Here is a 13,396-nt window from a genome sequence, read left to right as displayed (position 1 = left end):
ACAAAAAATCCAAAAGTTTACCAGATGACTCTGCCATGTTGGTGTTGTTACTGTTTTGATCTTTTGGAAAGCATACAGGAATACCTGGGGAAAAGAATAAACCAGGATATAATATTTGGAATATTTAAAATTCATTTTTATTTTATTTATTTAGTTTATTTAAACAGGGAGAGTGTACAAAGAACATTACCCTTATATAAAACAAGGAAAGATGTAATATACCGGGTTATAGCAATTTGTTAAAATGGGTAATATGTGCCATTTCAAAAGGGGAATCTGGACTATATTTCAAGCTCATTTTAGTCATTGTTAGAGAAATAACAAAGGCTGGGATGCAACCACCATTTGTTCTTAGCTGCCAATGAATTAAATGCAAGAATTACGTCTTCATAAACTCAAATTTGCATGTTTTAGTGATTGCTGAACTCGCCAAAAAAAAAAAAAAGAATGGAGAAATATGGCTGGTATTAACCTTTACAATCCAGTTCGCATGAAACATTTTTCATGCATGAACATCGTAGTTGTACATCAGACTTCAGCTTAACGTGGTTTCCGTTAATACTGCAGGTTTCTGTTTGCTGGGTGGAGTAGCAAACTGGGTCTGTTCTTCCCCTAATTTCAAAGCATGTAGTGGCATTGCATGGCAATTTCTTAGTGCAGTACTCAGCTTCTGCACCTAAAATAGAGGACACAGACAAACAGACAGACAGACACACACACACACACACAAGCACAGGCAGACAGACAGACACACACACACACAAGCACAGGCAGACAGACAGACACACACACACATACACACACACACAAGCACAGGCAGACAGACACACACAAATTATTGAAAAAAAAAGTTCTCATTGTATTTGAATGAAAGATTTTCTTTCTCATGTTACTGAGCATAAAGGTTTCTCACGGCCTGTTTTATTTTGTACAGCTTATTCACTCCCTTTTATCAAGGGTGCCATTTTATAGGTGACTGTATAACACAATTATAGCAGATGTTATAGTGTAAATGGAAATAACAGAATCAATTCCATAGGCGTAAGATTCATTTTTTAACTTTTGGGGAGACACACCGTTGGACCACCTGGTCTCATGTAGTGAAACATCAAGCCTCTTTTACTTTGAATCAGAGAACGGATTAAAAATTGAAAACATTTCATCTGACTGAAATGAGAAAATGTTCTTATATGGTTTCAATTATAACTCCAGCCACTGAATATTACTTAAAGAAAAAATCAAACCTTACTGATGTGCTGAGAAGAAATCAGCAAGAGAAGGCAATAAATCAGCATCTTCCTCTTCTGCAAGAGAAAATTTGCGCTTAATCTTGTGAAAGTACAAAGCTGTCTTTCAGCACAGTCGTATGTTGTGGCATTAATTTTCTTTTGTTCATCATACAATTAAGTATACGTTCTGTAAATGTCTCTGCTTGTTTTTATATTACATGTAAAAGCTCAAGCTATCTTATTGCACACAATGTATACATAGCCTGGTGTAATCAAAGTACTTGAAACTGGACACAAAAAAAGTTTGGGTTCTTTATTTGGAGTTGCTAATAAAATATTTAGCTATGATCATAAAGAATTACATGAACATACAATCTAGGAACCAAAATTAGAAATACGTAGTAGTCTTAGGGACCCATCAAACACTTGAGCCGCGTTTCCACCAAAACTACTTTTCCAAGAACTAAAAGGTTCCTTCAGCCCATTGTTGTCTGCGTTTCCACCGCGGTCTAAAGTCCCGCGAAAATTAGGCAAATTAGCCCACTGACGTATGAAAAAGTGACGTTGTCGTCGGTCCATCTGTCCTATGATTTCTTCTGTAACCCCATACTACCACCGAAGTAGCCTACATTATTTTCTAATAACCGGGACAGCCCGGAAGGGTTTATTCCACTTATATACAACGGGTTACCAACAATGACTATATACGGTTACTTTTGTATTTATTGATTTTTATCGATTTAATCACCTGGAATTGAAATATTCTTCTGCAGCCGTTTGGGCATATTTTACTGTTGTCAAGCAAAACTGTCGTTGGTAGTTGAACTTGGACCGTTGTTATGCAACAAATAGGATATAACAGGCCAATAGTCAGATTTTAACTGTTTTATATATTCTCTCAAACACATTCATTATGTTTTAACGAGGCGACAGAATGCATTCACATTTCCAATATAACTGGCAACAACAGCAGAAAACATGCACACGTTGTAAACAATTTGCTGTTTGATTACTTTCTCATCGTCAATTCCATATAGGCTAATCGCAAAATGACAAGAATAGAACGAAAACTCGTACTTGCGTGAAAATTTAAATTAGCAGTGGTACAGCCACCGTTTGCTTTCCTTCGAAGTTACTGCTAGCCGAGCAGCAAAGTGAGCCCTCCAGATGCGAGCCATGCACCATAAATTAGTCCATAGTCTTCCTGGTCTTTTGTGGAATTGAAGAATGTCAGAGTAAAATTATTGCAGTCTGAAAAAGCTAAAGGGACGATTACTAGAATTAACCTGTTATTTTACCCTGACAAAAAGTGCGGAAGGTGATTTCCAGTTTGCTTTTACTGTATCACCAATGTGAATTACGCAGAACTACCACATACCTCACATAACTGTATCAAACGTTTTGAGTCAATTACAACGGGCTAACAAAGAAAGTCCGGAAGAAAATATTCACCAACCGAATTAATCCGTTTGAATGTTTTGGTACTTAATATGCTGTCCCAGCACGAATGCTTAGAATTTTATAAAACGAATACTAAAGCAAGAAAAGAACAGAAGAGCACACGTTACAATTCAAAGACGTTGGCAGGCTATAACCAAAACTAGGCTACTGTGCCGCATAACATGCAAGTTATTATGAAAATTAATTGGTTTGCGGCTGCAGATTTTTAAACATGGCGGTTGAAATAAAACAAATAACACTGCAAGTAGTCGACCAATCAGAAATTTTCACCGCTTGCGCCCCACCCCTAAGGTTCCGGTATTTTGGAAACGCACTGAGTTCCTCAAAAGGTTCCTAGTTCCAGGATAAAGTTCCTGAGGTGGAAACGCGGCTATATGCTACAATAGCCTAGCAGACTGTTGACTCCTTCCAGCACCATCCTCCAATGCCAGCTAATTTGAGTTCCGATGTGTAAAAAACATGGCAACAGAGGATGACGATGCTGTTGTTCACTCAAATATGGAAGTGAAAAAGGAATTACATTAAAAAATGAAGTGCCATGGACAGAATCTTATCAATAACTGTATAAACAAACAGTAGCGGCCTAACCGTAAGAGACAAAGCAATTAGCATATTAGCCTCCTGGTCAGGCCTCCGAATCTTTCCACACACGGAACATGAAATACGAACTTAAGCTTTTAAACATCGGGATCCGAATTAAAAATACTTCTCTAATACTGGGGTCCAAATTATGAATACTTCTCTAATATTGGAACCAGAATTAGAAATATGTAGTAGTTTAAGGGACCCATCAGACACACAGGCTAACATAGCCTAGCTGACAGCCGACTCGTTACGGGACTCACCACTCACTTGGGTCCCGATGCGTAGTTTAAAAAACACTGCAATAGAGGATGACGATGCTGTTGTTCACTCAAATATGAAAGTGAAAAAAGAAATAACTAAACAAATAGCTTTATAATAAGTGGAACTAGCGCCGCTCACCTTCACGTGACCTTATGCCCGGACCTTCTTCCGCACAAACCTCTGCGTGCACATGCGTTATCCTTCTGCGTGATACATAATCTGTGAATCCAGCCAATTCAGTTCCAACATGGCAAAAGTGCAAAAAATATGAATTTCTCTGTTTCATCTGGAAAACACTTTTCATATAGGCTATATTTGAGGACTGGCATAATAATTATACTTTTACTGTTTAAGTGGGACATTTTGATTTCCTTTGATCAAAATTCATTTTTCCTTCTCTCCATTAGATTTCCTGTAGCATTAGTGTTGTCTGTATGTCTTTTTTTTAAATAAATGTTTTTTTATTTTTATATTTTGTTGGTTTGGTCTTGTTGGAATATTCTTGTGTAGTCCCAGATCCATATTTTTTAAGCACATATCTGCAACGTTTTATGTGAAAAAGGCTTGAAGCAGGTGGCTTTCTCCTCTAGTAAGTTTCTCCCAATAATGTGTTTTTATTAGCTTTTAAATTACTTACACCTATTTTCTTACCTTGTCTTGTGATGTCTTTTGTGTTGTATTGCTGTATTTGTGTTGCTCTGTTGTCCATTGTACCTGTGGAAAGCTGCATCTCCCACCGGAAAAATAAATTTATTTCTGGATACAGATAAAGAAACCTTGAATCTTTGATGAAAACAACCCTGGATTTAAAGCAGGCAGGTCTCTCCTCCGGTAAGATTCTCCCAAAAGGTTTGATGAAAATGGCTACAGATCTGAAGCATGTGGATCTATTTTCTTGTAAATACATCCCAAAATATTGAATGAAAATGGCTCCAGATCTGAAGCAGCTGGCTCTCTCCTCACTCCTCTGGTTCTCTCCATTCTTCCTGATCCTGGGTGCTGTAGTCTGTAGTCAAATTGTCTGACTGCACCACCAAGCATCAAAATGCAAATGAAAGTTTAACCAGAAAAAACACGACACACCCAGCCTATATGTTTACTCTCATTTCAAACAACACCAACCGGTCCAGGCAATTCATTGCTGGGTTAATATGTTTATTCTTTTCCATATGATCCTGGTCAGCTGTTTCACTACCAACAGACACGGTCCTGTTTACGGTCATGATCCATTCACTGGTGTTTCATCATATCAGTTGCTAACTAAAATTATGTATAGTACCCCGTTTAGGACAGTATATTGTGCAGTATAATTATCTCAAACACTGTTCAAGAGCAGTGGTGCAGCTGCCCAGATATGAAAAACAAATGTATTCATTGACAAATACTAAATGAACTAATACAAGAAATGAATGGACTGTATTGTCAGTCATCTGACATTGTTGCTTTATACAGCTTGGATGTGACTTGTATATCTGGTTCTTAATCCTCACCAGCAAAGCCTTCCATATTAGGCAGTATTTCCCTGAAAGGGAAATGTCTGCACTTCAACTCCTCTGGATGGTCCCCCAGCCATCCGCCTTCTGGACCAATGAGAATGATTTGACTGTGACTGAGCGCAGTCAGGCTAACATCACCCAGGGAGAGGATGAACTGTACAGCATCAGCACTGTCCTTGAGCCAGCATCGGGCTGGAAGTCAGGCAGTCTCCACCTGTGCTACACCAACCCCGACACTGGAGAGAAACAAACTGACATCTACCACATAGCAGCAAAGAGCTCAGGTGAGAATGTCTGTAAGAATCAGCTTTGTTGATATACTGCATGTGCAGTTATACAGGAGTGCTGGTTCAGTGATGCTGATGGTTGGAAAATGAATGTTGTTGATCTGTTTTATTTATTTGTTTCTACAGGTTCAGCTCAAGGGTCGTCTCTCATTCATATTACAGTGATAGTAATCTCAGGATTTTTTTCTTCACTTTGTTGCTGTGGGACTAAAACAGCACGTTCTACCCCTTTTCCTGAGGTACCCAGATATTCCGTACGTGTTTTAAAACTGAATTTTTATGAATTTAATTTTTATGAATTGGTCTCTTTCAAACAGAATTTGTGGCATTGGAAAAATGGAACATTAGTTTTTTTTAGATTGGAATGTTGGGAGGTTAACTTTTTGAGTTGTGAATTCAAAACTATAAAATTCAATGCGAATAAATAAAAATTAAAAAAAATTTCACAGTTGAAAGTCAAATATATTTACAGTTAAAGAATTAAAATCTGTTAAATTTGATGAGTTCTTAAAACCTTCTTGAACTTTATTTTCTTCCATACGCTACAGGTGCCGGAGTAGGTGCTTTGACGCACATTCCAGCAATCATCCACGGTCTCCAAGGTTGTTGGTTTTGAGTGATTTATTAAACAAAAAATTAAACAACAAACCCCACTTTCTAACATTTATACACAAATAAGACATCCCCACTCCCATCCTAATCCCCATCCTCATCCTCACCCCCCTTCTCACCCCCATCCTCACCCCCCTTCTCATCCCCCTCTGTACCCCCATCCCCATCCCCATCCCCATTCTCATCCCCATCCTCACCCCCTTTCTCACCCGCCTCTCCACCCCCATCCCCATCCTCACCCCCATCCTCATCCTCACCCCCCTCCCCATCCCCATCCTCAGCCCCTCGGCCTGCAGCCCCATCACTGGCATCCTGGCCCTGTGTCTCCACGGACCGAGGGGAGGGCTCTACTGAGGCATCATTCCTGTCTTCCAGCTCCATTTCGTTTTGGTCCTGTGCCTGGGGCTGTCTCTGTGGGTCTGTCCCTCCCAGCTGTGGCTCCCTGTGCCTGATCAACGAATTAAGGACCTAATTAGGAGCCTATTGACTCAATAGTTTTTAATTTGATCAGTGAAGAAAACCGCTACTTCTTTTTATGTAACTGATTGCAATACAGGACAATAAGCACAATGTGAACATGGTACATCGCATGCATAGCTATTTGAGATATGATGTGGTTTAAGAGGATAAACACAGTAATCCCTCTAAACACGAAAATAAATTCAGAAAAAGGAACAAGATAAAATTCTGGGATTGCACTTGTGGTTGGAACATAAACCAGCATACACAGGGGGTCCCCAGGACAAAGGATGAGAACCACTGGATCAGATGATGTAAACACCATTCACATCCATGCCCCTCAACCCCCCCCCCCCCCCCCAAATCACAAGTGAATACATTTGGCCAGTGTAACTGGTGATAATGAAAACCTGTATAGATACCAGCCCTGCAGGAATGGAATTGCTTACCCCTGCTTTCGACAGGCCTTCAAAATGTAGTATGTAATGGCACCAAAAACAAGAAGGGCAGCAAGAACAGCAAACGCAATCTGCAGTGGGGTTATGCTGGAATCTGAACCAAGGGCATTTCAGTCAGATACCACAAAACACACTTTGGACAAAAAACAAAAAAAACATTTATGCACTCAATCACAGGGGACTTCAGTTGAGTACAGTGGCAGAGACATTGTGGGCATACATACTGTTGACCTTTCCCAGCAAAAAGATCTGCACTTTTGGTTACTGTATGCTGCTCTGCATAAGAGCAACTGCTTTGCTCTGTTGCACATGACTCTTCCCCTTGACTAAATGTTCATCACCTGATATATCAAAGCAGGCAACCAGTGCATCACTCTGGCACCAGATTTCTGCACAATTCCCACTGCCCCCTACCCCCTGTAGTCTGCAATAAAAAAGCAAATCTATTAAATTTGTCTGTTTACAGAAAAATGTCAAGATTGTTGTTTATTTAAGCACTGTTTATGAAAAATTAACAAGCACTGTCTGGTTCTTGTACCAGTCCTCCGTACTGGCATACCCACCGCAGTTTTGATACAGAACAAAGGTTGTGAGAACAAATCACACATCTTTTTAATATTGTTCACCCTTTGTAAAGTATAGATGTGAATGTATTACCTTCATAGCCCTTGGTTTCCTCAGCATGGACCTCATTTTCCATGGAAATGCCTGCAACAGTTATAATCAGTTAAGTTCTTTGGCATTTCAACTGTAGGGCAAAATAGACCTGGTGGGTCTAGGTGTTTCATCATTTCAGTTCCACGTTATGAATTAAACTTTTGTTCATATGTTGTGAAGGAATGTGCCAGTTGTAGAATGTTTTTTGTTTTAAATGCAGCATTAGGAAAATGACTCTGGTAATTTATTTTATACATAAAACAGAAATGAATTGTTGAAATATTTTGCCTTGAATTAGTATAATAGGAAAAGTGTTGCATATTATTTTATGCTATTGTGTGGATGTGTGCAGTGGATCTGTGTATCATTTTGGTGATCGTATAATATCTTCACTTACTCTCTTCATCTTTTACAGGGCATTTGGTTAAGTCTGGGAAAAAAGACAAAAAACAGGATATTATATTGGGTATATTGGGAATATGTGCCATTTCAATGGGGAATATGGGCTGTATATGAAGCTAATTTTGACCATTGTAAGAGAAAAAAAAAACAAAGGCTGGAATTCAATCAGCAGTTGTTCTTAATGGCCAATGACTGCCAATTAAATGCAAGAATGTATACCTTTTCTTCATAAACTCTTATTGGGAAGTTTCTTTTGATTGCTGAACTAGCCAAACAAATACATAAATAAAAATAAACTTTCTTTAAATTGTTCCACAAAGTTAAGGACACATTTTAATAGAATCCCAACCAAAATGAAAGAACAATAAAGGCACATTTGCCACTAAGAAATGTTTCCATTACCAGCATCCATTAACAGACGAGTTCCAGTAAAAAGAACAGAAATGATACAGCATCTAAGCCCAACAGAATGGAAAAGCATGGCTGGTATCAGATTGATATCTCACCTGCCAGTTCAAATGGACGTCCGTTACATTTGCAGCTTAAATCGGCATCACAATTATACTCAATGCAGCTTCTGTCAATTCTGCAGAGATGTGTTTGACTGGTGGAGGTGCAACCTGGTTCTGGTGACCCCCTCATTTCGAAACATTCAGGAGCATCACACAGCGATTGCTTTTTACAGATCTCAGGTGTTGCTCCTGAAATAGAGCAAAAAAATGTACACACAAACACATACACACACATTATTGTTACAAAGATGTTTTCTCAGCCATTTTATTTCAATGAAAGATTTTGTCTCCCATGTTTTTGTGCATAAAATGCAGTTCACATGCAACCTGTATTATTTTACACAGCCTTTCTTGTTCCTTTTTATTATCAAGGGTGCCCGCCATTTTAGAGGTGACTGTATAACACAATTATATCAGATGTTATGGTCTAAATGGAAATAACAGAATCAATAGCATAGGCGTAAGATTCATTTTTACTTTGGGGGAGACATACTGCTGGGCCACCTGATCTTGTGTAGTCAAACATCAACTCTCTATTAGTCTGAATCCTATAATTAATTGAATATTTAAGTGAATATTTCTTCTGACTGAAACAGACAAATGTGCATACGTGGTATCCATATAATTCTAATCACTCTGAATTGTGCTTAAAGATAAAAATCAAACATTACCGATGAGATGAAAAAAAAATGGCAACCAGCACCAAACCAGCATATTCCTGTTCTGCAAGAAGCAATTTACACTTAATTAGTCTTGTGAAAGCACAAAGCTGTCTCTCAGCACAGTCATATGTTGTGGCATTAATTTTGTTTTGTTCATCTTACAATTAAGTTTAAGTTTTTAAAATATGTTTGCTCTTATTTATATTACATGTAAAAGCTGTCTTATCACACACAATGTATACATAGCCTGGTGTAATCAAAATACTTGAAAGTGGACACACAAAAAAAGTTTGGGTTCTTTATTTGGAGTTTCTAATAAAATATTTAGCGATGATCATAAAGAATCACATTAACTTACAATCTAGGAACCGAGATTAGAAATGTGTAGTAGTTTTAGAGACCCATCAAACACTACAATAGCCTAGCAGACTGCTGACTCATTCCGGCACCATCCTCAAAAAAGCTATTCTTAGTTCTGATGCGTAGTTTAAAATACACTGCAATCGAGGATGTTGATAATGTTGTTCACTCACATATGGAAGTGAAAAAGGAATTACATTAAAACATGAATTGCCATGGAAAGAATCTTATTAATAATGGCATAAACAAACAATAGAGGCCTACTCAAAGTAGACAAAGCAATTAGCATATTTGCTTCATGGAGTTGGCCTCCGATTCTTTCCACATACAGAACATGAAATACCAACTTAAGCTTTTTATATTGGATCCAATATTTTATATTGGACCCTTTTTAATATTGGGACCCAAATGAGAAATAAGTCATTAATATTGGGACCCACATTAGGGATACATGGTAGTTTGAGGGACCCATCAAACACACATGCTAGCATAGCCTCCTGACTCATACCGAGATGCATCACAAACCCTTCTGCCACCCACTTCAGGTACTGATGCATAGTTTAAAAAATACTGCAACAGAGGATGTGGATGCTGTTGCTAGCTCACTTATTAAAGTGAAAAAAGAAACAATAACTACACATATAACTTTTTAATAACTACAACTCACCTACACTTGTGAGTACGTGTCCGCTTCCTCTCAGCAAGTGTTTCATCATTCTACATTGTTACGGAAACTGTGAATCCAGCCGATTTACTTCCTACTTCTTGAAAAGTACAAGAGCCGTATATACTGTAACATTGGGTACATAATACTGAGTAAAATGAGAGTTTCTCTGTATCTTTTAAAAAACTCATTTTTATATATGTGTGAGGACTGGCATAATAATTATACTTTTACTGTTTAATTGGAAAATTTCTGTAGATTTAATTAGACCACAGTTCATATTTCCTTCTCTTCATTAGATTTCCTGGAGCATTAGTGTTGTATGTATGTCCTTTTTAAATAACAAATGGTTTTTTTAAAGTTTTTTTCATATTTTTTGGTTGGGTGTTATTATCTCTCTTGTGTAGTCCAGATCCATGTTTTTTTAAGTACATAATGTATGTGCAAAGTTTCATGTGAAAATTACACTAGGCTTAAAGCAGGTGGCTTTCTCCTCTGGTAAGTTTCTCCCAATAATGTGTTTGTATTATTTTTTAAACGATTTACACCTATTTTCTTACCTTGTCCTGTGATGTCGTTTGTGTTGTATTGCTGTATTGTGTTGCTCTGATGTCCTCTGTACCTGTGGAATGCTGCATCTCCTGCCTGAAAAATACATTTATCCATGGATATGAATAAAGAAACCTTGAACCTTTGATAAAAACAACCCTGGATTTAAAGCAGGCGGGTTTCTCCTCTTGTACATGTCTCCCAAAAGGTTTGATGAAAACGGCTCCAGGTTTGAAGCAGGCAGGTCTGTCCTCTTTTAAATATTGCCCAAAATGTTTTATGAAAATGGCTCCAGATCTGAAGCAGCTGGCTCTCTCCTCCTCTGGTTCTCTCCATTCTTCCTGATCCTGGGTGCTGTAGTCTCCCCTGATAAGAACTGTGGCTGCTTTCAGATCCTCTTTTCCAGATCAATCTCCTGTGTCCCAATACCTTCCCTGAATATAGTGGGCATTCTGTATGAAGGAAAATAAAATCAAGTTAATCTACAACAGCCAGTCATCATGAATCAAAGTGTCTGTATGAGGATGGCAAGCAGTCAATCAGGAGGCTGACAACAGAAATAGGGTGAACAGTGAAAATTATTTTATTGAAGAGCAGAAAAAAACAATAAACAAAATAATTACAAAACTAAATAAGCAAAATAAAGAAACCATGCAATCACTTCCCAAATGTTTCCTTTGGTATGATTGCATAAGCTCTTCACTCAATCACAAGCTTTCCCAACTTGAACTAATCCAAATGGAGGCCTGAATTAAGTTAACCCTCCTCAGTCTGTACCATTCTTATCATTAAAATCAATTAACATCATCAATTAATCATATCATATCATATCAATCATATCATAAAAAGTGTAATTTGCTATCCCGCCTATAAAACATGAAAATACACGAACACACTTTCAACAAAAAATATGCTTACCCCTCTACCAATACATCACAATTACATAGAACATTAAAACCTATTCCCCCTCTGCAATAAAGCGCTGTGAACTACACTACCACCAAGGCATAAAACCACCATGAGCAGTGTAACACCCTCCTTTGCCCAAATGCTGCAGAAACTACTCGCCGTGAGTATAAGTTATGACCGGGATTTAATATAGTGTACTGGAGGTACAAAATAACGTGTTTACCCGTTAAAATGCATATAAACAGTTCTCAATTATTAATTGTAAAATGTAAGGGTTCCCTTTTTTTAATATAAATAAAAAGACATGCAAATCATATTTAAAATGTACTCTGTCTGCTATTAAGCTGGAAGTGTATAGAAAACAGATTGAAATGCATTGGTCACGATTTATAAAACTCAATCTGGAAAAAGCCTAATTTCAAATAGAATTGGCAAATGTGGGGAGGGATGCGGGGTATTCCCTTTTCTACTATAGTTCCAACTACCCCAAGACACACAATGTGCTGTAAAGTCAAACCAGCTGTTGAGACAGCCATCCATATGCACAAAAGATTTTTTTTTCTTTGAAAAGCTGAAATTTATTGAAATACTTACCAAGTGGTGCACTTGGTCTTTCTGAAGTAGCAAGTTTTAATGTCTTCTCACCACACGTCATCACACCACCTCTATTCTTCTGACCTCATCTCTGAATTTCTGATCTCAATAACAATAAAACAATCGATAAAATAATGTTAATGTTTCTAGTTGGCTAGCTAGCCAGCTTGGATCAAATAAAGTTTCCAACTTGTTTAGCTACTCAAGGCAACATTGTGCAGGATGCACACCTTTTGAACTGAATGGAAATTCAGAACCTGCTGAGCCATTTTGAAATTTAACGGCGTCCACCCATTTACTTCCCGGACAAAGCTGAATGTTCTTAGCTGGCCAAGTCAATTAGCTGACATAAATCCAACTGATTTTCACTAGCTTAAACACGAATGAAGACAGAAAGCCCTGAAACAAACAGGAACTGAAGACGCTGCAGTACAGACCTTGCAGAGCATCTGTGGTCTGTGGTTTGCATACTTCAGGAACCTGAAGTATGCAAACCAAGCACTTAATACGACAATGTTTTTTTTAAAAAGATTATATTCTATTGTTTTCATGTAAGCCATTTCCATAACAAACCGGTGCCAGCCCACGGCAGATGGGTTCCCCCTCTGAGTCCGGTTCTGCTCAAGGTTTCTTCCTGCTATCAGTCAGGAAGTTTTTCCTTGCCACTGTTGCCCTAGGCTTACTGTTTGGGGGCCGGTTCTCTGTAAAGCTGCTTTGTGACAAAGCTCCTTTGTTAAAAGTGCTATACAAATAAAATCGATTGATTGATTGATTGATATTGAAGATTATTTAAATTTGTCCATGTAACAAGGCCACAGAACCACACAGGCACGGACGGGTACGACGCACACGTTCATTGCGTGTCAGCAAGCCACAACACTGTCACTGTTGCCGTTCGTTGCCGTCGTTGCTGTTGCTGTTGCTGTTGTTGTGGCTCCTGTACTTCCTGTGTGCATGTCAGGTCCCCCAGTCTCACTGCAGGCAGCACATGTAAAGGTTAGCACTAATCACGTAACTGCCCACAGCTGTGACTGCCGGCCGGCACCACAACCACACTGCCCCCCTCACAGTCCAATTATTTATGGTCCCTTAAAATGGGGGGGGTTACATATCAAAAAGGCTGTAATTTCTACACAGCCTGATTAAAGCTGACAGTCTGCACTTTAATTGCTCCATTTCAAATCCAGCGTGCTGAAGTACAGTAAAAACAACAAAAGTTTTGTCACTGTCAAAATACTC

The 13,396-nt window shown here is 38.4% G+C and overlaps 1 protein-coding gene and 2 long non-coding RNA genes across 4 annotated transcripts in view; all 3 read right to left on the bottom strand.

The window, feature by feature from the left end:
• The window catches only part of LOC118227319, a 48,164-nt gene extending 42,711 nt beyond the window's left edge, over positions 1-5,453 (bottom strand). The window contains exon 1 of the long non-coding RNA XR_004765243.1: positions 4,188-5,453. This is a non-coding gene — a long non-coding RNA (uncharacterized LOC118227319). The remainder of the gene's footprint in view (positions 1-4,187) is intronic.
• LOC118227101 overlaps positions 1-13,396 on the bottom strand; it is a 93,767-nt gene that overhangs the window by 68,525 nt on the left and 11,846 nt on the right. Inside the window, exons 1-3 of one of the 2 annotated variants that reach the window (XM_035417247.1) lie at positions 12,158-12,555; positions 10,666-11,106; positions 9,091-9,142 (exon numbers count right to left, since the gene is read on the bottom strand). The exons of the other annotated variant lie outside the window; for it this stretch is intronic. Coding sequence (XP_035273138.1) covers positions 9,091-9,142; positions 10,666-10,743 — 130 coding nt within the window. The 5' untranslated portion in view covers positions 10,744-11,106; positions 12,158-12,555. Of the gene's footprint in view, positions 1-9,090; positions 9,143-10,665; positions 11,107-12,157; positions 12,556-13,396 lie in introns of those variants that run through there. 2 annotated transcript variants of the gene reach the window in all.
• On the bottom strand, positions 6,322-7,498 carry LOC118227315. The gene is made up of 2 exons (XR_004765239.1): positions 6,840-7,498; positions 6,322-6,379 (listed from the first exon to the last, which is right to left on the bottom strand). It is a non-coding gene; the product is annotated as an uncharacterized LOC118227315 (long non-coding RNA).

The sequence above is a fragment of the Anguilla anguilla genome, chromosome 1 (assembly GCF_013347855.1).
Source record: "Anguilla anguilla isolate fAngAng1 chromosome 1, fAngAng1.pri, whole genome shotgun sequence".
NCBI classification, from domain to species: Eukaryota; Metazoa; Chordata; class Actinopteri; order Anguilliformes; family Anguillidae; genus Anguilla; species Anguilla anguilla.
This window is presented reverse-complemented; position numbering and strand designations above follow the sequence as displayed.